Source organism: Aquila chrysaetos, chromosome 13 (genome assembly GCF_900496995.4).
Source record: "Aquila chrysaetos chrysaetos chromosome 13, bAquChr1.4, whole genome shotgun sequence".
In the NCBI taxonomy this organism is placed as follows: domain Eukaryota; kingdom Metazoa; phylum Chordata; class Aves; order Accipitriformes; family Accipitridae; genus Aquila; species Aquila chrysaetos.
The window spans coordinates 27,040,314-27,059,965 of NC_044016.1; the positions used below are offsets into that span (position 1 = coordinate 27,040,314).

General features: G+C 36.0%; 1 protein-coding gene across 7 annotated transcripts in view; it reads right to left on the minus strand.

The window, feature by feature from the left end:
* Positions 1-19,652, minus strand: part of SDCCAG8 (SHH signaling and ciliogenesis regulator SDCCAG8) — a 117,511-nt gene that overhangs the window by 21,377 nt on the left and 76,482 nt on the right. Inside the window, exons 17-18 of one of the 7 annotated variants that reach the window (XR_003926362.2) lie at positions 6,346-6,389; positions 4,757-4,920 (exon numbers count right to left, since the gene is read on the minus strand). The exons of 3 other annotated variants lie outside the window; for them this stretch is intronic. Coding sequence is in view for 3 of the 4 variants with exons in the window: in XM_030035678.2 (XP_029891538.1) it covers positions 6,164-6,389 (226 nt within the window). In the remaining variant the exon portion in view is untranslated. Of the gene's footprint in view, positions 1-4,756; positions 4,921-5,954; positions 6,390-19,652 lie in introns of those variants that run through there. 3 more of the 7 variants (XM_030035676.2, XM_030035678.2, XM_030035679.2) reach the window with 3 other exon arrangements.

Consider the following 19,652-nt stretch of genomic DNA (forward strand, 5'->3'; position numbering starts at 1 on the left):
TCAACTCTCCATTGCAATGAGCACAGAACCTTCCTCTGCCTTCACAAAAACAGCTTTCCTTACGATATGGGAATGGTTGTGTTTGACTAGATAATGTACAAAGTGGTTTTTCCCTCAGCTATTTAGCAGAGTTCCTAAACAAATGATGAGGAGACTGTGTCCTAGCCTCACAGAAAGAGCAGACCAATGTGGAGGCTTTGGTTCAAACCAGCACTTTTGAGGACACAATACCAGGTTTCTAAGCTGTTTGTTTATGGCTAGTACTTTCCTTTTCCCTCCTCTCTGTCTCAAGGCTATTTAAGATTTCATCAAAATTGCTTTGGATAGTTTTATATAAAAACAAAATTAAAAAGCCACTTTCTCCTCCCATAATTATCCTCCCATAATTCCATTTTTTTCCTCTTTTCCTTAAGAAGAAGATGACAAGTTCAAAACACACTTGAATTTCAAAATGTAAAATGTGGCAATGTATTCAATGATGTAGCAATTTAGCTCAGCTTAAATTTGATAGGGCTTGATTTACCAGCTATAATAAACAAAGAACTGTATAGAGGGTGTTTACAGTAACAAGAAATGTTTATAAATAACTACAGATTAAGATTTCCATTAGTTCTATGCATACTCTTCAAAACTTAACAATGATGAAATTATGTTAAAAAGAAAAAAAAAAACCCAAACAACAAAAAACCTCGCCAACCTCTTGGATGAATCTCTTTCAGCCCTTGTTTGTTTTGCACACGTTTCTGATCATTAATCAATTTTCATTTCAGGTGTTAATGCCCAGGCTTGGCCCACCTGCCCCAATCTTCTTAGAGGACTCCAGGAGATGAGAGAAAATTTTTTTGATCATCTGATTGTACACATTAACTTCCTTTATTTTCCTAGACGGAGGGGTCTTTGCATTTTCCTGAAAGATTCTCAATAAGCTCAATAGCACTTAATGGGTCTAAAAATACCTATTTTATCCACTGGGTTGCTTTGAGTAGCAAAGCAATAATCAACCAAGCAGGATGTCTTCTGAACTGATCAGGTCAAAACCGATCGTCTATAACCACATTTGGTATGTCTCTGAACATCAGCTGTGACTGAAGTTCCAGAAGAAGACGTGCTTGGAGACCTGTCACACAGGCTTTCTCGCCCCATCCCAGTCCCTCACCAGCAAGTTCCAGTACTGCCTTCCCTTCAATAAAACCCCATACAAACATCAGAAACAAAATTTCAGAAACAGACAGGCTGCCAACAGAGGTCCTTTGCATATGTGAAACACGCATTGGATTAAGCATTTCAGAATTTAAATTTACTGTTTAGGCAAAAATTATGGCCCTAGACTTAGGTACGAGAGAGAAAATTAACTTTGTGTATGTGCTATATTTTCTTGTCCCAGAACAGGTGAATGAAAAGAAACCATGTGTGAAGTCTTGGCCAAGACCCACTGCAAACTGACTACTATAGAAATAATGTAAAAGCTGCATGCTTTCTTATTGCTTGCAGGCTGAGAAAAAAATAATATACTTTATTCTCTTGACAAGGAATGGAAAATTTTGAAGGTGCAGTGTACATCAAGAGCTTCTCCCTTGACTGCAGAGTGTAATTGCACTGCTTCTTACACATGCTCACCCTTAATGATTTCTGATCGAAAGTTCACTGGATTGCAGTTTGGACCACTTAAGAAAAAGATTGGGTCTGATGAAGAATTCACTATCATATCTTGGTCATAGCTACAAATGCAAACCAAATGTTTTTTGTTTTTTTTTGTTTGGGGAGGTAGGGTGGGGTTGGGAGGGATAGGGTGAGGTTTTTTAAAGCTTTTAAAGAAAAGACAGTTCTTCTTATATGGAATAATCAAGATTATAAAAATAGGTTTAAAGCTTGTAGTATTCACATTCTAGGTATACCTGAAATATCTGATATAATAATTGTAAATCATCTACCCCATTTTATTGGGCACTTCATTTGTAACTTGTAGAAACAATAGAATTTCTACAGTGATTTGTAGAAATAACAGAATGCTTTTACTCTTTTGGGACAAAGAGAAATGGGGAATTGAAAGCAAAACCCCTTCAATTTGAAAAGGACTACATGGGAAAGTGGGGATATTAGCAAGAGAATTAATTTCTTCCTTCATAACCACATGAATGCCCTTAGATATCCTTTATCAAAAGAGAAAGCATAGAACCACTACATTGAAAAATGACTATACTTCACACTGGCATTTTTAATTTTGCAACTCCTGTTTTAGTATCATTTCTAGTTCTGGATGGTGACTTCATGTACTTAATTTTAAGGATACGATAAGAATATATACCTTACAGTGAAATTAAGTAATCAATAAGGTATCTGAAAGATTTTAATTAACACTTCTACAAGTTTCATGGTATTCAAACTATTCTTATGTAATCAGTTTTTATTATTCTAACTCTTACATATTACTCAATTGTATTTTAATAATCAGGGTGATACTTCTGAATTGCCTAGGAGCTTACTTTGCCTATGTACAATAAATGATCCCAAGTAGTAAGCTTTTTGCCTTTTTTTTTTTTTTTTTTTTTAAGCAGCCCAACAAGTTTGGCTTTTGCTTGTATATTCTAAAGCTTGTCATTAAATTGAAAAGAACATTTACAGATTAAATATGAGAAAACACAGAAATTGCAAAAACGTCCAAGATGTTCTGCAGTACTTAAGTTCCAAATTTCTACAAGTGTCAGCTCTGGAATCATTATTTGGGCTTTTAAACTTTGCCTTCCTCATCCGACACACATAGAGCATGGAAATATTCAGCCTCCATGTTGCAGTTTGTAACATACAAAGTGCACATGAGCAATATACTCCCCAATGAATTATTACTTATTCAATAATGACATATATTTTACATATACAAGTGTTGTGACCTATTACTGCAAGCTGCACTTGCATTTATTTCTACAGCTTTGCAGTATTTTGACTTCTGAAATTTGACTTGCAATCTGATATCTCCTCCATCACAGCACTGTTATAATAAAAATTAATAAGCCAAGATAGTCTTCTAAAATTAAACTCTGATCTGAAAGGTACATTTGAACATTTGGGGATCTCTCTTCAGATGCTGACAGGGAGACATGTGAGCGGATGTAGAGAGAATCTGGATATATGGTTCACATATGGGCCTAACAAGAGCAATCTCTTCATATAAAGACACTATTTCTCATGCTAAGTCTACCTTGTTTTCTAATGTCAGCTGAAAGGAATGTTGGAATCTGGGACAGTTTTCCGCATCAGAGTCCGTTATTTAACTGCCTGATGTCAGATTTATTGTCTCTTTTCATAGGACCTCTGTAGGTTTTTTTTTGTTTGTTTTGTTGTTGTTTTGGTTTTTTGGGGGGGTGGGTTGTTTGTTTAAGACTACCAATGCTACACCCTCTTAGGAAATCTTATTCTTCTTGTTTATTCTTCCACCCAAAGCACACTGAAATTATTAAGGTACCCCAGCTGATAAAGGATTTTTTTTTCTTGCAGTGTCGCATTAGAACGGTGAGATTACCACTGATTCAATGGTTACAAAAGAAATTTGGTATTTGGGATTGCCAAGTACTGAATGTTTTTGAGCACAAGTCCTTCATTTGAGTCTAGATCCAAATACCTAGGTCTCAGGCACAATGCTACACTAGTTGGCATTTAGGGCTTCCTTTTGTACAGCACAGAATCGAATATGTCAGCACAAGACGAAAGCAATGAGTAGGACGAAGCGGAAAACAAATCTTGGTTGCTAAGTTAGACTGTCATGTAGAAAAAGTTTGTGTGAAGCCACGTACCATATGACCCAAAGGCTCATTTTGCTCAGAAAGCTACAGCTTCGTTAAAAAAAGAAGTGCAGTAGAAAGGAAATCCAGTTGCAAACATGCAGAAGGTAGGACTTGTACTATTGTTCACTGTGGGAAAATCTATTACTTTACCCTGATTAGTGTATAGACAATATCTGAAGCACAAAAATTTTGCTCAGAGAGGCCTGGAAGAAAAGTGCCAACATTCATTAACGCCTACCACTTGTAACATGCAACCATGTCACAGCTTTATCTTAGAAGATATTAGAAGAGATCAATACAGCATTATTTTCACACAGCACACAGATGACCTGAAACCAGCAACGTCAGGATCTGTACCACAGTATGGGTAAAACTGAAACACAACACTTTGAGAAGAACTGCCATAGTTCAAATGCTCAGAAGTCTCTGATAGCTTCCAGAACTCAAAGCATTCAGAGCATCAGGAAATGACCAGAACTCGTGTTTTATGGATTCAAATAACTGAGGAAAACCAAACACAGTAGCACCTCCAAGCTGTGCAATCCTAAGCAACAGCATCAACTGAGAAAAAAAAGCACTGGAATAAGGAACAAAACTTGCGAACATGCGAGGTGTTGTCCAAGCTTACCTTAACTTAGGGAAAATCCTCAGGAAAGGAGGTTGAAGGCAAAAGTTGCCTCTTAGACCTGCTAAATTATTTTGCAGCTAAGTCGTTACAGTGACAAAGGGGCTTAATGGTTTGCAGCTACCTATGAGTCACAGGGTTCACAGACAGGTCTTCATTTAGCTCCCCATGCCCAAAAGAAATGAAAAATTCTTTTTAGTTCAGGGTCCTAATTAGGATGATAATTGGAAGAAATCCCAAACCATCACACTTAACAATAACAACCTACGTGTTTACACCCAGACTCTTTTGTAGCATATTGTGGGGAGAAAACTAAGACTTAAAGTACACTAAACAAAGTACTCTACCTTACCTAGTTGGGGTCTGAACTTGGTTCCAAGTTTTGAAGGAGTCCAGGCCTTTTGAGGGAACTCAGCCAGCAGTTCAGGCAAAGATTTCTTCAAAGGATAAAGAGGCTTGATTTTTTTTTTCTTTTTCTTTGTCCTCCTCTTTTCTTTTTAAATAAAAGCAACATCTCTGATTTGTGAGCACAGAGTTTTGAAAGGAAGGGAGAAAACACCATTACAAATAGCAAGCAAAGCTTTCAGTTTATGAATCTACTATTTCATCCATGAAATATCCAGGTTGCCTTCATCATCATTTCCAAAACACCACATTATATAAGGCAACAATGGAATACCAGGATGGTCTGTTTCCCATATTTTTAGTTGGCTCAGCTGGAAAGTGAATACAGCCTATTGCCCCAGGATGAGTGAATAATTTAACTCAAATGCAATTTTGTACAAAATTACTTTCACGACTGGAAAAAAAAAAAAAAAAAAGCATGGCTAGTCAGACTCCTTGTTAAAGATGAGAATTTGATTTTTCGCCCCCCTAACTAAACTAGTACCATCCACAAAGTTTAGTTCACAGTGTAACTGTTAAATAAGCGAGGTATAAATCTTGACATCAAAACACCAAGCTTTCCTGTGCTAAGAATTAACTGCCCCTGCACAAAGTGTCAAGTACAATACTTATGCATTACATCTCAAACTCTGCCTGGCCTGGGTGAAATCTCTGCTCAGGAGTAAAGTAGATGCAAGACAAAATCCCCAAATTGTACATCGATATTTAGAAGAGGTCTGTTGCATGTGGAACTGTTTTTGATCTTCAGATCATAAACTCCTGGAGGCACAGATCTTCTTTAATTACATGACTACAAAGCACCATGTGTTTCCATTATGCTATTTAAATAATAGATTTAATTTGAATTTACATTTGTTGATGTAAACATTACTGACTGTAACATAACCCTCCAATCTGATGCAGAAGGCCACTGAAGTATTAGGAAAAAATTTCTTCCCATAAAGATTACGAAGGAAAGAATCCCCAAATGTGCTATTTGAAAATATGAATAGAAATTAGCTTAATAGGAGAGAATAAATTTTAGTGGAACAGAATTTTTAAGATGATATTTTCACACAAATAACACTAACGTCTCACGTAACCCTCATTTTCAATTCTGTTCTACAGTTATCTGTTGCATTTAAGGGACTGAACGAATTCAGACATTTCCAGCAACCAAAGTTCCACTGATTATTAAAAGGAAAGAAAGTAGCATGGGAAAGATCACTCGTTTATCTTGCAACACTGCTTTAACAGAAGTGGAACTGGGGGCTCTGCTAATAAATTTAAGTATCAGGACTCTAATCAGTTCTGCTTTTTACCAAAATTAATTTTACCTCTTTGTTTGGGGTAGCTTCTGTACATCAGGTGGGGCTCAAATGGAACAGAGCAGTGCTGGGTCCAGAGACAATTCAGAGAAGAACAGTTCAGAGGGAAACATTTTAACACAACAATATAAGGTAAGCTTTGCACATGCACTGTTAATAGAAAAAAACCCAACAACCTGTACTATTGCTGAATGAAATTTTGTGTTATAGATGTCCTGCAAGCACTTACAATAGTTGCTACAATTTCTCTGTTTGGGAGAACCTTGGGAGAACCTAGGCAAAAAGAAGAAAAACTTTTATGTACCATATAGGTGGAATGTATTGTTAGGTTTATGTCATGTTGCTATTAAAAAAAATTACTTTCAAATAGTGGAGCTTGCAAATTATATCTAATCAGAATGTCTAAGCATTAATAATAACAACAACAACTAAGCCTAGAATTTGCCAAAATAGAGGCAGTTGAAAGTGGGAGCACAAACAGCTAAGATAAAGTGAAAAGTAATAATATACTGTAAAGATTGTATTGGCTTTTGGTTTTGATCATATAACTCACAAGGCAACTGAGCAAACAGGTAAGTTACATGAAAAATCTTGAACAAGCAGAGGTTTTTGTTCACTGCGTACATTGAAAAAAGATTTTTTTTTTTTTTTCAGAAGATCCAGGAATCTTCAGAACATTTTTATCAGGAAACACTCCTTCCACATGTAGAGATCAAGTACCTAAAATTACCTTAAACCAAGAAAAGCATGAAAAGGTAAAGGGAAAAGAACAGAAAACAGCACTGTAACAAGTCTTTTTCTTCTTTTGTCTTGAAAGAAGTGTTTTTCTTCTTCCCTATTACTGAATGGATTTTTTGTCTGGTAGTATGTGATCCCCTCTGACCCATTACTTCTTTTCCTTTTGTCCTTACACTAACCTGCAGAAGGAAAGAGTGGAAATACAGGACCTTCTGTCTGATCTAAAAACACATAGGCAGAAAAAAAAATCTTGGACATAAGTAAAAAGATGATGGCCGGACAAAAACAAATGAGTATTTGATGTGCTAGATTTGACAAGAGATCAAATGTGATCATAGATCCAGATCACCATAAACAGTCCCAAAAGTGGGAGCATACTCAACATGGTATGTGAAGGATCACCTGGAATTCACATGATCTTGGATTTTTGATCACATCATCAACAAATGCGTGTACGTATGGTAACACACTCTGGACTGCAAAAATAAAGTGTAATAAATACGTGAAAAGCCTAAGATCGACAGCTTTCTTAATACTTTGCACATGGAAAAGACAACTACTATAACTTGTTTTGCTCTTGATCTTGTCCACTCCTCCATCCCTAATTCTTATTTGCACCAACACTGTGAGAGGGTACAACCCTTTGTAAAAATTGAGTTTTCTTTAGATATTTGTGGCTTTGGAATCACATTTGCAAAAAATGCAGTGGAACTGTCAAATATGTTACACTTGAAGAAGGTACAGACCTCCCACATGAACTTACAGCAGCTACCTAAATGATTCTAACAGAGGCTAACCATTTCCAATATGTAACGCAGCACAAAAGTAAATCTCTCCTTTTGGAGAAGGAAAAAAAAAAGCTTATTAAGCTTCTTGAAACATTAAGTTGGTACATGCAGATGTTCCATCAGATGTTAAACATTCTCCTTCTACTGCAAGTGATTTACACAGTTGTATGCAAAACTGGATGACCAACACATAGGCGCTATTTTTAAAAGGTAAGCTCAGACATAGTAGGACTTCCAAAGAGTATTACAATGTATTTACCATAAAAGCAATTGTTCCAAGATGGTCCTAGTACCTGGACGTTTACTGCAATACTTTGGTGACCTAGTAAGTGTTCAGACAAGTCTATACAACTACTCTTTCAGTCAAGCCCGAAGGGAGGCAAAGGGGGAGATGCCTTTACATATGGTGGAGTCCTTGAAGAACTGGGCTTCCTTTAAAAGCAATGGAGTCGAAGTAAACTGATACATGAGGGTACTAGTTCTTGTGCAGTAGCTGTGTTACCAGCTCCTGGATTAGTTATAGGAGGACTAAATACCAACATTCAGTCTCTCCGATTATAACATCCTTATTTATATTCATGTTACTGAACCAAACTAAAAATAATAATTCATAACCTTTGAATATATTTCAATTTAGTGTTATAAAGAGAGAGAAATTCTAACATTCCTGTAAATGTGAAGGAGTAATGCAGTCTTGGTTCTTGCCAGAGTACTGTTTTTACTTATATTTACATGAAAATCACTGTGTAAGCTTTTCATGTAGCAGTACCTTCCTTAGTAATATTATGAAAGGCTTTATTTCTTTTGATACAGCTTGAAAACAATCCTGTAAATACTGAAGACGCTAATGACTTAACATCCTTTTCCCCCCTTCTCTACCTCAATACAGACCACCGAAAACAGTATTTCAGTAGCAGTGAACTCCACGAAGTGCTTTTTCCCCAAAGGAACTCTCCGCTTGTAACATTTAGATTAATTTTATATTGAGATCATTTCATTGTCCACTAACATTAACTTCATCTATTTCTTTCTTTGTCAATGAAAGCATCTTCTAGGTTAGGACAAACATGGCTTTGTTCACCTTTACCTAACACAATATGAATTTGGAAGCACTAGCCTTCAAGAATTAACTTTCACAGAACATGGAACTATCCCAGATACACATCAGGGTTAACCTAGAAACAGCTTCCAGGGTTCTCCTACAAAAGACTCATAAGCATTTACCAGGCATACAGACAGAGTGCTGATGAAATAGTCTTCTCTGAGATGGGCCACATAGAACACAATAATGCAGTGAAAGGAAAATATATCCAAGATACAGTGGTCAAAGCACTTCTCTTACTAGAGGTGCCATAGGATTTCTAACACTTCAGCAGAATAGAGGACTTTTTTAAAAAAGGGCTTTGTCCAAAAAATTCTCAAATATTGTATATTGCACAGTGCTCAGTTTATTCAAGTCAAAGATGAACTCTCAAGCAGACTGTACTGGGATTTGGATCTTTTGTTTCAGGAAGTCTGGAATTTCAAACACAAGCCTCGGGTAATGAACCATCAATCCAATTTAGAACAACAAACTCAAAAGACAACAACTGTATTCAGCTTTAGTAGATATTTTTCCATGTCAACTAAAACTGCAAAGGAGTAAAGGACGGTGTAGATGACCGTTGCCCCACAGTGATCATTACGGTGACCTTCCATTTTCAGAGGCAAAGTGTCACATATGGAAATGTTGGTTTTAGTTTCCAAGCTGTATTATCTTACACAATTATATACTCCTTATAAAACTAGCAAAGAACTACACCTTGGTCAGATATCTTAACAGGGCACTATCACAAATTACTGCCTGCTACAATTAACCTTTTTGGCATGAAGTCTGGATGACTTCATGCTATATTCTAATTCAGCAGCTTCTACTTTTGTTATTCACTACCAATTTCTCTGAACCCAGCAATGTCAAGAGGTCAACAATTACACTATTCAGAACACACCATGAAAGTAAGAGTGACCCTATATTATATCTTCATTTTTCCCCTTTGATCATCCCTTTATTTGACTGTATTTCAGTAAATTATCCATGTAGTTTTTATTTTGACAGCTCTCTTTACAGCAGTAAAACAAAATGTGTGCATTGCAAATGGCAAAGATTCAAATTTCAGCTATGTTTATCCAAAATAGCACTGAACTGCTTCTGTACTTATGCTATACTGCCTACAGCCTTACGGAAGGGGAGACAGATGGGATGAATTTAGCAGGGAAACAGCTGTGGCTTGAAGAAGAGACAAGCAAAAGTTTTGCTATCAGGCTTCATTATGTATCAAGGTACCAGTAAAATGTGTATCCGTAAGGCAGCCAAAAAAGTGTTTTTCATTTGACTAGTGATAATTACCTTTTCTCAACAGCTGACAATGTTCTAAGCAGCATTAAATAGGTATAATAATTAAGCAATAATATAAGACAGGCAGTGCCTTGCTGGGGATTATTGCTCGCCTCGGGTGTGTTGTGAGGCACAAGGCTGAAGGGTGAGTGACTTCAGCCACCCGAGAAATGTAATAATCCCCCAGAAATGCACTGCCTGGAGTGTCTTCTTGCTATTAAAAATGAAAATTTAAAAAGGACAAAATGTTAGACACATTTCCTGTGGATTTTATTGACATGGGGTTAACATTACAGAAAGTCAATGAAGAAATTCCATTTCTGCCCAGCCTACGAAAGGCCTTTCTGAAGGATACATATGTCTCTGATCAGCTTGTTTGTGCATTTTATTCATAAAAATTATTTGGGAAGCACAAGTATTTGCATCATCTAACACATGTATGATAAGGCACAGCAGATTACAACAGCCTTCATGATGATAAAAGTTAAAAGTGCTTTTAAGTCACATGTTTCCAAATATTTATTCTGTGCAATTGTCCGTGCTTGGTGTCAATGTACAGACAAGCTTTTTTTTAGTTCTGAAACTGTGTGTGTGTATATATATGCATATATACACACACTTTTTTTTTTTTAATATATATATCAAAGGTCAGCCACTCAAGTGAGCCAAGCAAAGGAGAAAAAAACCCAACCCAAAACCCTGGAAGTTGTTTCTGAATACATGCAAGTCACACAGCTAAAACTAAGGCTAAATCCCTGGCAGTGTGGGAAGTGCTAGTGTAGCACTCAAAAAGATTACACCGCTTTACATAACTGCAGAAAAGATTACTGCAATTTCAGCCATGCCACTGAGACAACCTTTTGAAAATGGATCCCTGGAAGTATTTAGCAACCCTGACTTGGATCAAATCAGAATTCTAAAGACCATTCAGGATCAAGTCCCAAGTAATGAGGTATTGTATTTGGGACAAGGATGTATTTCCATATGTATAATTAAAGGTGGAATCTGGCGCTCTGAGGTTAAGAGGAACTTTAAAAAAAAATAATCTCATTCTTCCTTTCTTTCCCTCCATATATGAATTTACTGTTCACAAAGAACAAGTTAAACAAACACAGAATAATCTATTACCCTTTTCCATTTCTTTTCTATTTTCCATCATCACTACTTTATTTCAGAACCAAACCGAGAAAGCCTAAGCACACATAATGCTGTCTTGAGTACACTAGAAATGTAGATGCTAAGTAGGTCTTATCATACTGTCCTTCCTTATAGCCACTGCCATAATCTTTATTTCACGACAACTTCTGCAATTAGCAGTTGAGGGGTAACACATTTAAGATAGCATTTCCACAAACTAGCACAATGCCTGTTACTATTAGACTGCTAGCAATTAGCACTATAGCAGGGCACAATAAACACAACTACTTTTTAGTATTTAATTTTTTAGGGTGGCAATTTTTTTAGAGTGCACTCAGAAACTGATAATGAATATGACTGGAGCACCAGAAAAGAATGATAGTTTAAGTTAGACCAGAAACAGGCAAAAGAAGATTCTATCTGTGTTTTAGAGAACAAAACCAGTGGAAAAACAAGTCTTCAGTCTCATAATGCATAAACAACAGCACTTCCAATTAGTTTGAAAGATGGAAAACAAAAAGCATGAAGGGAAAAAAACCCCACCTTTAAGTGCTACATTAGTTATGGAACTACTGGCACAAGACACATCAAGGCTAAACACTCAAAGATTTAAAAGCAGGTTAGATTTTTATATGGAAAATGAGAGCATCCACAGTTATATCAACTTCCATAGGAGCAGGACTGGACCCTGTGGAAGCAATCAAAACACTAAAGTTATCGGGGAAAAAGCAGCCTTCCAATAGCCTTGTAAAAATCTACTCACTTATTATATTAAAAACATAAATCGTCATTAGTTTTGGGTCTCCTTCTCTTACAACAATAACCTTGAAAGCAGGCAGGTGCATAGATTTTGTTACAGAGCTGGTAAATTTTCATGACATACTTGCAAAGCTGTTTAAATGTTATTCATCTGTCTTCATTTTCAGTTCCCCACTATATGGGAACGGAGGGGTTTAAATAGCCTTAGTCTGAAAATCTCAGAGTTATACTCAGAGATCAAAACCGGAAGGAAATCTGCTACTGCTTAAAGCAGTTTGCCAAATGGGTTAATAGTCAAATTTTACTATTACTGTGAGTTCACTTAAGGCCCAATAGGAAGATCCCAATTACTGTTAAATATCCCAACTAGATATTTGCTGCTAAACTACTGCATAGTGTTGGTCTCACAGTGGTTATTTGAAAACACTTTTTTTTTTTTTTAATGTTCTGACACATCACAAGGATATTACAGAAATACAGTACAGAAAAATTAACTTTAAAAATGCAGATGCAACACAATATGGAAGAAAGAAAACAAGGTGAGTATAACAGTCAGGGATTTCAACAATTTAATTCTTTAGATGGTCTAAACAATCAAGACTTGTTAAAGATTGTTAAATGGTATATACTTCTAGGAGGAACATGGGGAGGGTCATCCTCCAGAGTTTATACTACATTGGAAAGGCTATTATCATGGGTAGAAACCTTTATTCCGTAGCTCTGGATACCTCTTAGCAGGTAACTTAAATGAACCATGACATGCTTTTTGGTGCTATTTCTTGCCATTAAACAGCTATGTTTTTATGAACAGGCCAGCAAAGGAGCACTTTGATCTAGCCTGCTCACTTTTTATTTCACATCTCTGGGGAAAGTGGTGAGGAAGACTGGTCTATGACTACTACCATGGACCAGAGGTGCTACTACCAGGCACCAAAGGCAAAGTGTTTCAAAGAAGACACAGCGATGGTGAAGGGGTAATTGGTGGATTAACACAAAGAGGATCATATTTCACCACCAGAAGCAACCCCCAACCAAAATTAAAACAGTTGCAGGTTTGTAGCAAATGTAGGAGAATAAAATGGGGTTTCACTGGAAAACCATGGGCACACTTCTGTCTAATGATGTATGTCTTTTTCAGCATCAGTGTTATGATCTGCATAGGGCCAAGCATTTCTAGATCTTGCCATATCAAGGAGAGTCTAGGCTGAGCTGTCAAAGACATCACCTTTATCCACCTCCATTTTAGAGGAGAGAATCAAGAATTCTTCGTTAATGCTAAATTAACATTTAAATTTGAAAACCAACAACTGTGCTGACAACAGAAAGTAACAAGAACAGCCTGGAACCTTATGTTGTGCTGTTTTATGTCACACATATTTCAGGGCTTTTTACATTCCTGGTAGACAAGAACGCAAGCTTACTATTAGTGAGCTGAAAGCTTTGACTCCCAGAAGTTGATGGTACGAATAAGAACTATCCCCATGTCTGTTTTGGAGAAGGCAGAGTACATCAAAGCAGTGGAGTAGAAGATATTCTCAGGAGTGGACAATTACCAGACTCTTAGCAGACGGGGTGTTAGTCAGAGTGTTGATAGCTGTTCAACACAGAAGCAAGCAAACCTGGCTATTTTTCCACCTAGCTTTTCTTTGAGGCATCGACTCTTCCCCAGTTTATGGTATCACTTTCCCAGATATTATTCTCCAGTTTCTAAAACAATAAAATTGTGGTGGCCAGCTGTCTTGATGTGCAAAGTGAACAGACACTGTCACTTTCCCCTCTACACCTTCTTCCTCACACTGACTATATTGTTATGCAATTAAAAGATACAGCATGAACTAATCCTTAAAGAAGGTAACTCAGATAATTACCAGCCCGTTAACATGACCTCAAATGCATGAAAAGTGTGCAATAAATTTTGAAGGAAAAAGAATATATAAGGACACGAAGGTAAATGGAAAACATGAGAAACTGAAACATAAGTTAGACCAAGCAGATTCTGTCACATCAATCCTAAATTCTTTGACAGCTGATTTTTTGATAAAGGAAATGCAGTAAATCTTACCTACATTAACTTCAGCAAAACAATAAATATCATGCCCCATCAGCAAACCTTAACTAAGCTGTTGTTGATATGTAACTGACTAAAATAAAGAGCACAGCCAACAGGAACAATTGAAGGTGAGGAAGAATTATAAGCGGATTTTGTCAAGTTTAAACAGATTTTTGAATATTTTGAATTATGACTCAGCACAAAAAGTGGGAGTGGGCTGATAAATTTAAGAGATGTCATCAGCTTAGAGAAGGTCTGGGATACTGCACAGAAAGTAACAGATGACTCAAAAGATTGGAAAAGCAGACACGGGATGAAACCTTATAGAACAAACTCTTACACTAGGGACTTAATGCATTCTCAGTTCATGGCAAAAGTCTCTGCTAACAACTTGAATTTACTTGGGAGGAAGAAGTCCTGGATGCACTTCTTGGATAGAGAATGATTATCAGCTGCCAATATTATGCAGCTGTCAAAAAGGCAAACGTGATCACAGGATCTATCAGTCAAGGAATTTCCAGTAAATACATTAATTCCATCATCTGAGATATTAATCCAAAACCCTGTAGACAGTTCTGAATGCCCATATTAAAAAAAGATCAACAATTAGAAAACTGAGGGTGATGGAGAGCTTACTGCAAAAAGAACAAAAGAGGAAGGCTTTACTTATTAATTACAAGTAGGACTGAATAGATACAACCATTGTTTATAATTATCTGCATTATCAGTGCAGATAAAATAACAGCAGAATAAAAGAACTACTTCCCCCAATTTTGGCTCAAAGACAAGTAGGTACAAGCTGAACACAAATATTAATTCAGATCAAAAATAAGAAGGATACAGAAGATCAGTGGTGCTGGAAACAGTTGTCAAAATTGGAGCAGCAAGGCCTAATGACTTTTACAAAGGAGCTCAATACATTCTGAAAGGAATATATATATATAAAAACTCTATGTACAAGTATATATATATATTTTATATACACACACACTCTGTGTGTATGTGATAGCTGCAGTAGAGGAACACAGTATTCAGTGACCTAGAATACATCTTACAGAACATTATTAACTTCTCTAAACATCTATCTGAAAATTGGGTGTGATACTTCCCTCTGCTTGTCATTTGCTTCTTAAGAAGGCTAACAACTTATTTGCATACTATTTTACAGCATTTTTTGAAGACCCTGTATTTCACTCTTGGTGTACATTTTCAGGTTTTCTAACAACTGAGATAATTTTTGCTTTATCTGTCTACTCTTCAAGTAGTTGGGGAATAAATCTTTAAAAACAGTATTTGGGGACTTATATAATCTTATATAACTTACTAACTACTTAGAATGGGAGTATTATACATATAAAAGCAGAAATAATATACACATTTATACACACTATATATAGACATCTACTTAAAGGAGGGAGATGGGGGAAACAGACAAACATATATATAGTAAGTAGACGAATAGTGAACTGGAGAGGAAGAGGGAGGGAGAGATTTTGAACATCCAGTTTCTATTCCAGAGTATGTGAACTGTGTGCAAACACCCAAATATTAAACAAAAGCCAAATACACTTTCAGACTCTGACAGGATTTGAAACATATATATGTATATGTGTGTATGTGTATACACATCATCTGTTGATTATTTCCTAATAGTACTTCTCTGGAGTATACATTTCTCAAACAAAAATGTGAGTCTATTTAATAGTAATAAAAAGTTACTTAATAGTGATAAACCCAAATTCTGGACAGAGCTGAGAGTTTTATCTGGCTGCACCGCAATGCCGGACACAGTGACCACAAAGCTTTTTACAAACTGCTTGCGTAAAAGGCTACACAAACAAGTCTGTCTCCAATTGTTACAGCAATCCCGTTACAGTGAAACCACACCAAATATATGTGGGTATGAATAATGATGCTCAGGAAAAAGTGGAGCATGCTGTTCTTTAAACACTGAGGCAACTTTAATACCAAAGATGTTACAGAGACTACGTATGTTAATCTCTATTTTCAATATAAAAATTAATGCATTTTAAACTAAAAAGAAACAATATAGTGCATTTTTATTCTAAAATTGCTTTTCAAACCAGATGATTGGTCTAGTAAAAAGATAGTAAGAATTGCCTCACTGTTACTTAAAAATATACCGAACTATCAGTAAAATAAAAATAAGGAAGTTAATATATTCAACAAAGAATGAACTGGACTGGAAAAAAAATAAAGGTCTTTCAGGCAACAATCAAAATGGAGTTCTTCCACCCATCATTATTTCTTGAAAACACACACACACACACACAAATGTACAAGAGCTTTAGGCAGAAAATGTAAAATTTTAAATGCAACTTGATTGCTCCAGTTATCAAGAAATAATTTTAATCAATTGTTCTACTGAAGATTCACCAAAGAAATCCAAAATCTCTATTCAGACATGTAACTGACAGCAAACCAGCTATTGTGATTTTATGTATCAGTAGCTTGAAACTGCTGCTATATTATCCACATATATTTGTCTCAATTCTCATATATATATGTGTTCTCTCATGCATACATGATCTCGCATACACTATCACTTACTAACAACAACAAAAAGTAAATTTAATGGTGGGAAAAATCTTTAAAATCATTGCCAAACTGCATGTCACATTTTCACTCTAACTCCTTGAGTGGTCCATTTAAGAATCCATTTTAGCTACTCTTCCAGATAAGCTTATCCATAAGAATCATACATTTCCCCATAGGTAGGAAACAAACATAATTTGTCACATGTTGTGCTATACAGACATTTCTGCACAGTTGCTGCACTACACTAGAATGTCTGAAGGGGAAGACACCCCAGGTAGTTGGCTGCAGACACATCTCAGCAACATGGCACATAGTTACAATTTGACACATATAGTCTTTATAAATCCAATGTCTATGAAGTCAAACAAATCTCCTTCTTATTTATAGTAACAGGCAAGAGCAGATCTCTGCCGTCTTGTTACACAGATGGTTGTAACATTTTTATAGTTAACTTACAACCACTGATGCCTGAGGAATAGACACACATCTGCCCCAAACTGCCAGTCCTGTAGGCTCTTCTTTTTGACTTTAGCTACCAAAAATACAGTCGAAACACATGTAATGCTGTCACCCCCCCAAAAGCTACCACAACAAAAAGCCCCATACAAATTTGAATAAAATTTATTATTATTGTTAATGTTACACAGATTTGACAGTGATCACACACATTACAGCAAAAATAACAGTAATACCAACTCTAATCACCAAAACTGAAGTTTTAGAGAAAAACCATAGCCCCAGATCCCATATACTGAACTTAGTTTGGAAAAAACTCATTAGAGGATTCTAAATGTATGTTTTATTAAAAAGATTTCAAAAGAGCCTCATACAAACTACTGTCCATATGCTTTTTTTTTGCTGCTTGATAAAAAGTAAAGGCATGGCTGGCATCTTGAAAAAAGGAAAGCAATTGCCTAGGATTTTCTTCTCCTACTTGAAGACACCACATTTGCTGTATTTCCACACATCATCTGGGTTTTAACTGGAAATATACATAGAAAAGAGCTAACTATATCAGATTAAATGCTTCCCATTTTAGACACTGGCTGTCCACAGAATAAATTCTCTAAACAGATGACTTACAATCAAATGCTTGCTTTATGACAAGAAGAATGGATGCAGAAAAGAAAAGCTGTAATTGAACCTTGTACCTACAAGAGCTGTACAAGAACTAAGTTCAGTGAAAGCTTAAATAGCCTGATAAAAGCCTGACCCGTGGCAGCCTGGGAAAATACTACTTATTCATAAATATGTTCCATCAATAATAGATCTAGGCAGATTGTCTTTTTCTTCTTGTTCCCCAAATCAGAAGAGAATAGAGCTTGCGAGAAAGTGGATCTGCATTTACAGAACTGGTCTAACTACAGAGGTGAAAACGCATGCCTTGGAATTCAGTTTGAAAACAGATAAAGGAGAGGATGAACCAACATTATGTGTGCAGTTACCCAATTAATTTGATTTTGGATCTCCCTTCCTCTGGAATCTATTTATTTTTGTGGAGTGGAGCACAGAAGGTAAACAGAAAGGCAGCTCAACCTTTTATTTTTGCTACATATTCTTTTTATTCTTGGCTAGTTTCCTATCTTTATAGCTGCCTTATAAGAAATTCTGTACCTGCTAATTTCTACTATGAACACACATCTACAGAATGGGAATTTGAAGAATTTAGTAATAAAATTTGCTTTGAGGTTGAAAATTTCTACCAATGTGCTCTTTGCCACATAACAGGCAAGAATTTATTTCTCCAAGATTCAGATCCATAAAGTCACACATGCTGACCAGCTCACTTCAAGTGGCACGTCAGTGACCCTATGTCACTAATTAATACTTTTGAGATAATCTACTTAGCTAAACAAATCACTGTCTAAAATGAAAACTACACAGCTGCAAAAATTATCAAACCAATAACTAATGTAAAAAAAATCTTACATGTTTCTGAAGCAAAGATCCACAGTGTTGGTAGATTAAGAACATTAAATAAACATCTCTTCATAAGCTCCACTGCAGTTTTAATGTGTCACCCTAGCCCTGAAAACCATACATCTTTCAATTCAAGTTTGCCCCAACAGCATGCATCAACTGTATCATTTAAGACAGACATCTACTTAATGCCGTATTTCACTGAGCAAAAACACACTGAAAGGGACGGATATCTGCATTACATTGAAAAGGCTGATTCAAAATCATCTTTAATGACTGCAATTTAAAGTAATCTCTTTCTTTAAAACCTGCTTATATAACTTTGGACTATATTCATTTGCAGCACATATTCAGACAGAAAAATAGGAATGGCAGAAAAAGAGTTATCTTGTTCACTTTCAGGAATGCAACTATCACAATCGCCAAAACATTGTTGCTCCAAAAGAAATTCCAACTGATCAGGTAGAACTTGCTCCTTCCACAAAATAGTTATATCAGGGCCTGTCATATTCTCCTAGGAGAACACAAGTAGTGACAGAGATTTCTTTTTAAACAAACACCACAATTCCTTATTATTCAAATGCAAATGCTAGGTCCCAAGTTAAGTCAAAATCATTTGGATACAGGAAACTTTCTAAAGAGAGCCAGAATAACAACAGCTAGAAAATTAGGTAGGAACCCACTTGACAGGATTGTGTTGCAAAAAGATGAGTGCTATTTGTAGCTGCATACAAAGGGGAAACATACTGTGTTAAGAAGTAATCATCTTTAATATTATTATGCTGTGATTATTAGTATCTGAGTAATGGATGAAAATCTGAAGCAAAACACATTATTATTATTATTATTATTGTTGTTATTTGTTCTTCTGCCTTTACTAAATAGCATAGTCAGATCTCTGTTTTCGAAATCTGAAGAGAAAAATCACTACTTTTATTTGGTGGAAGTCCTTCAACACAAACGTGAGGGACTGGGAGATTTATTTGTTGTAGTACTTATACTTTCTGCTTTTCTTCACCTAGATCTGAATACTTCATAGTTAATTTATAGCATTTGGGAACTGATACTGAAAATCTATTACAGTTTTCACATGGAAACTAGAATTAGATTACACTGAATTTTTGAAGCAGTTTATTATATCAGCCTTGTCACTTATTACCTGGATTTTAAATGAATGTACTGCAAGATCATCACTAAAAATATGTTAAAAG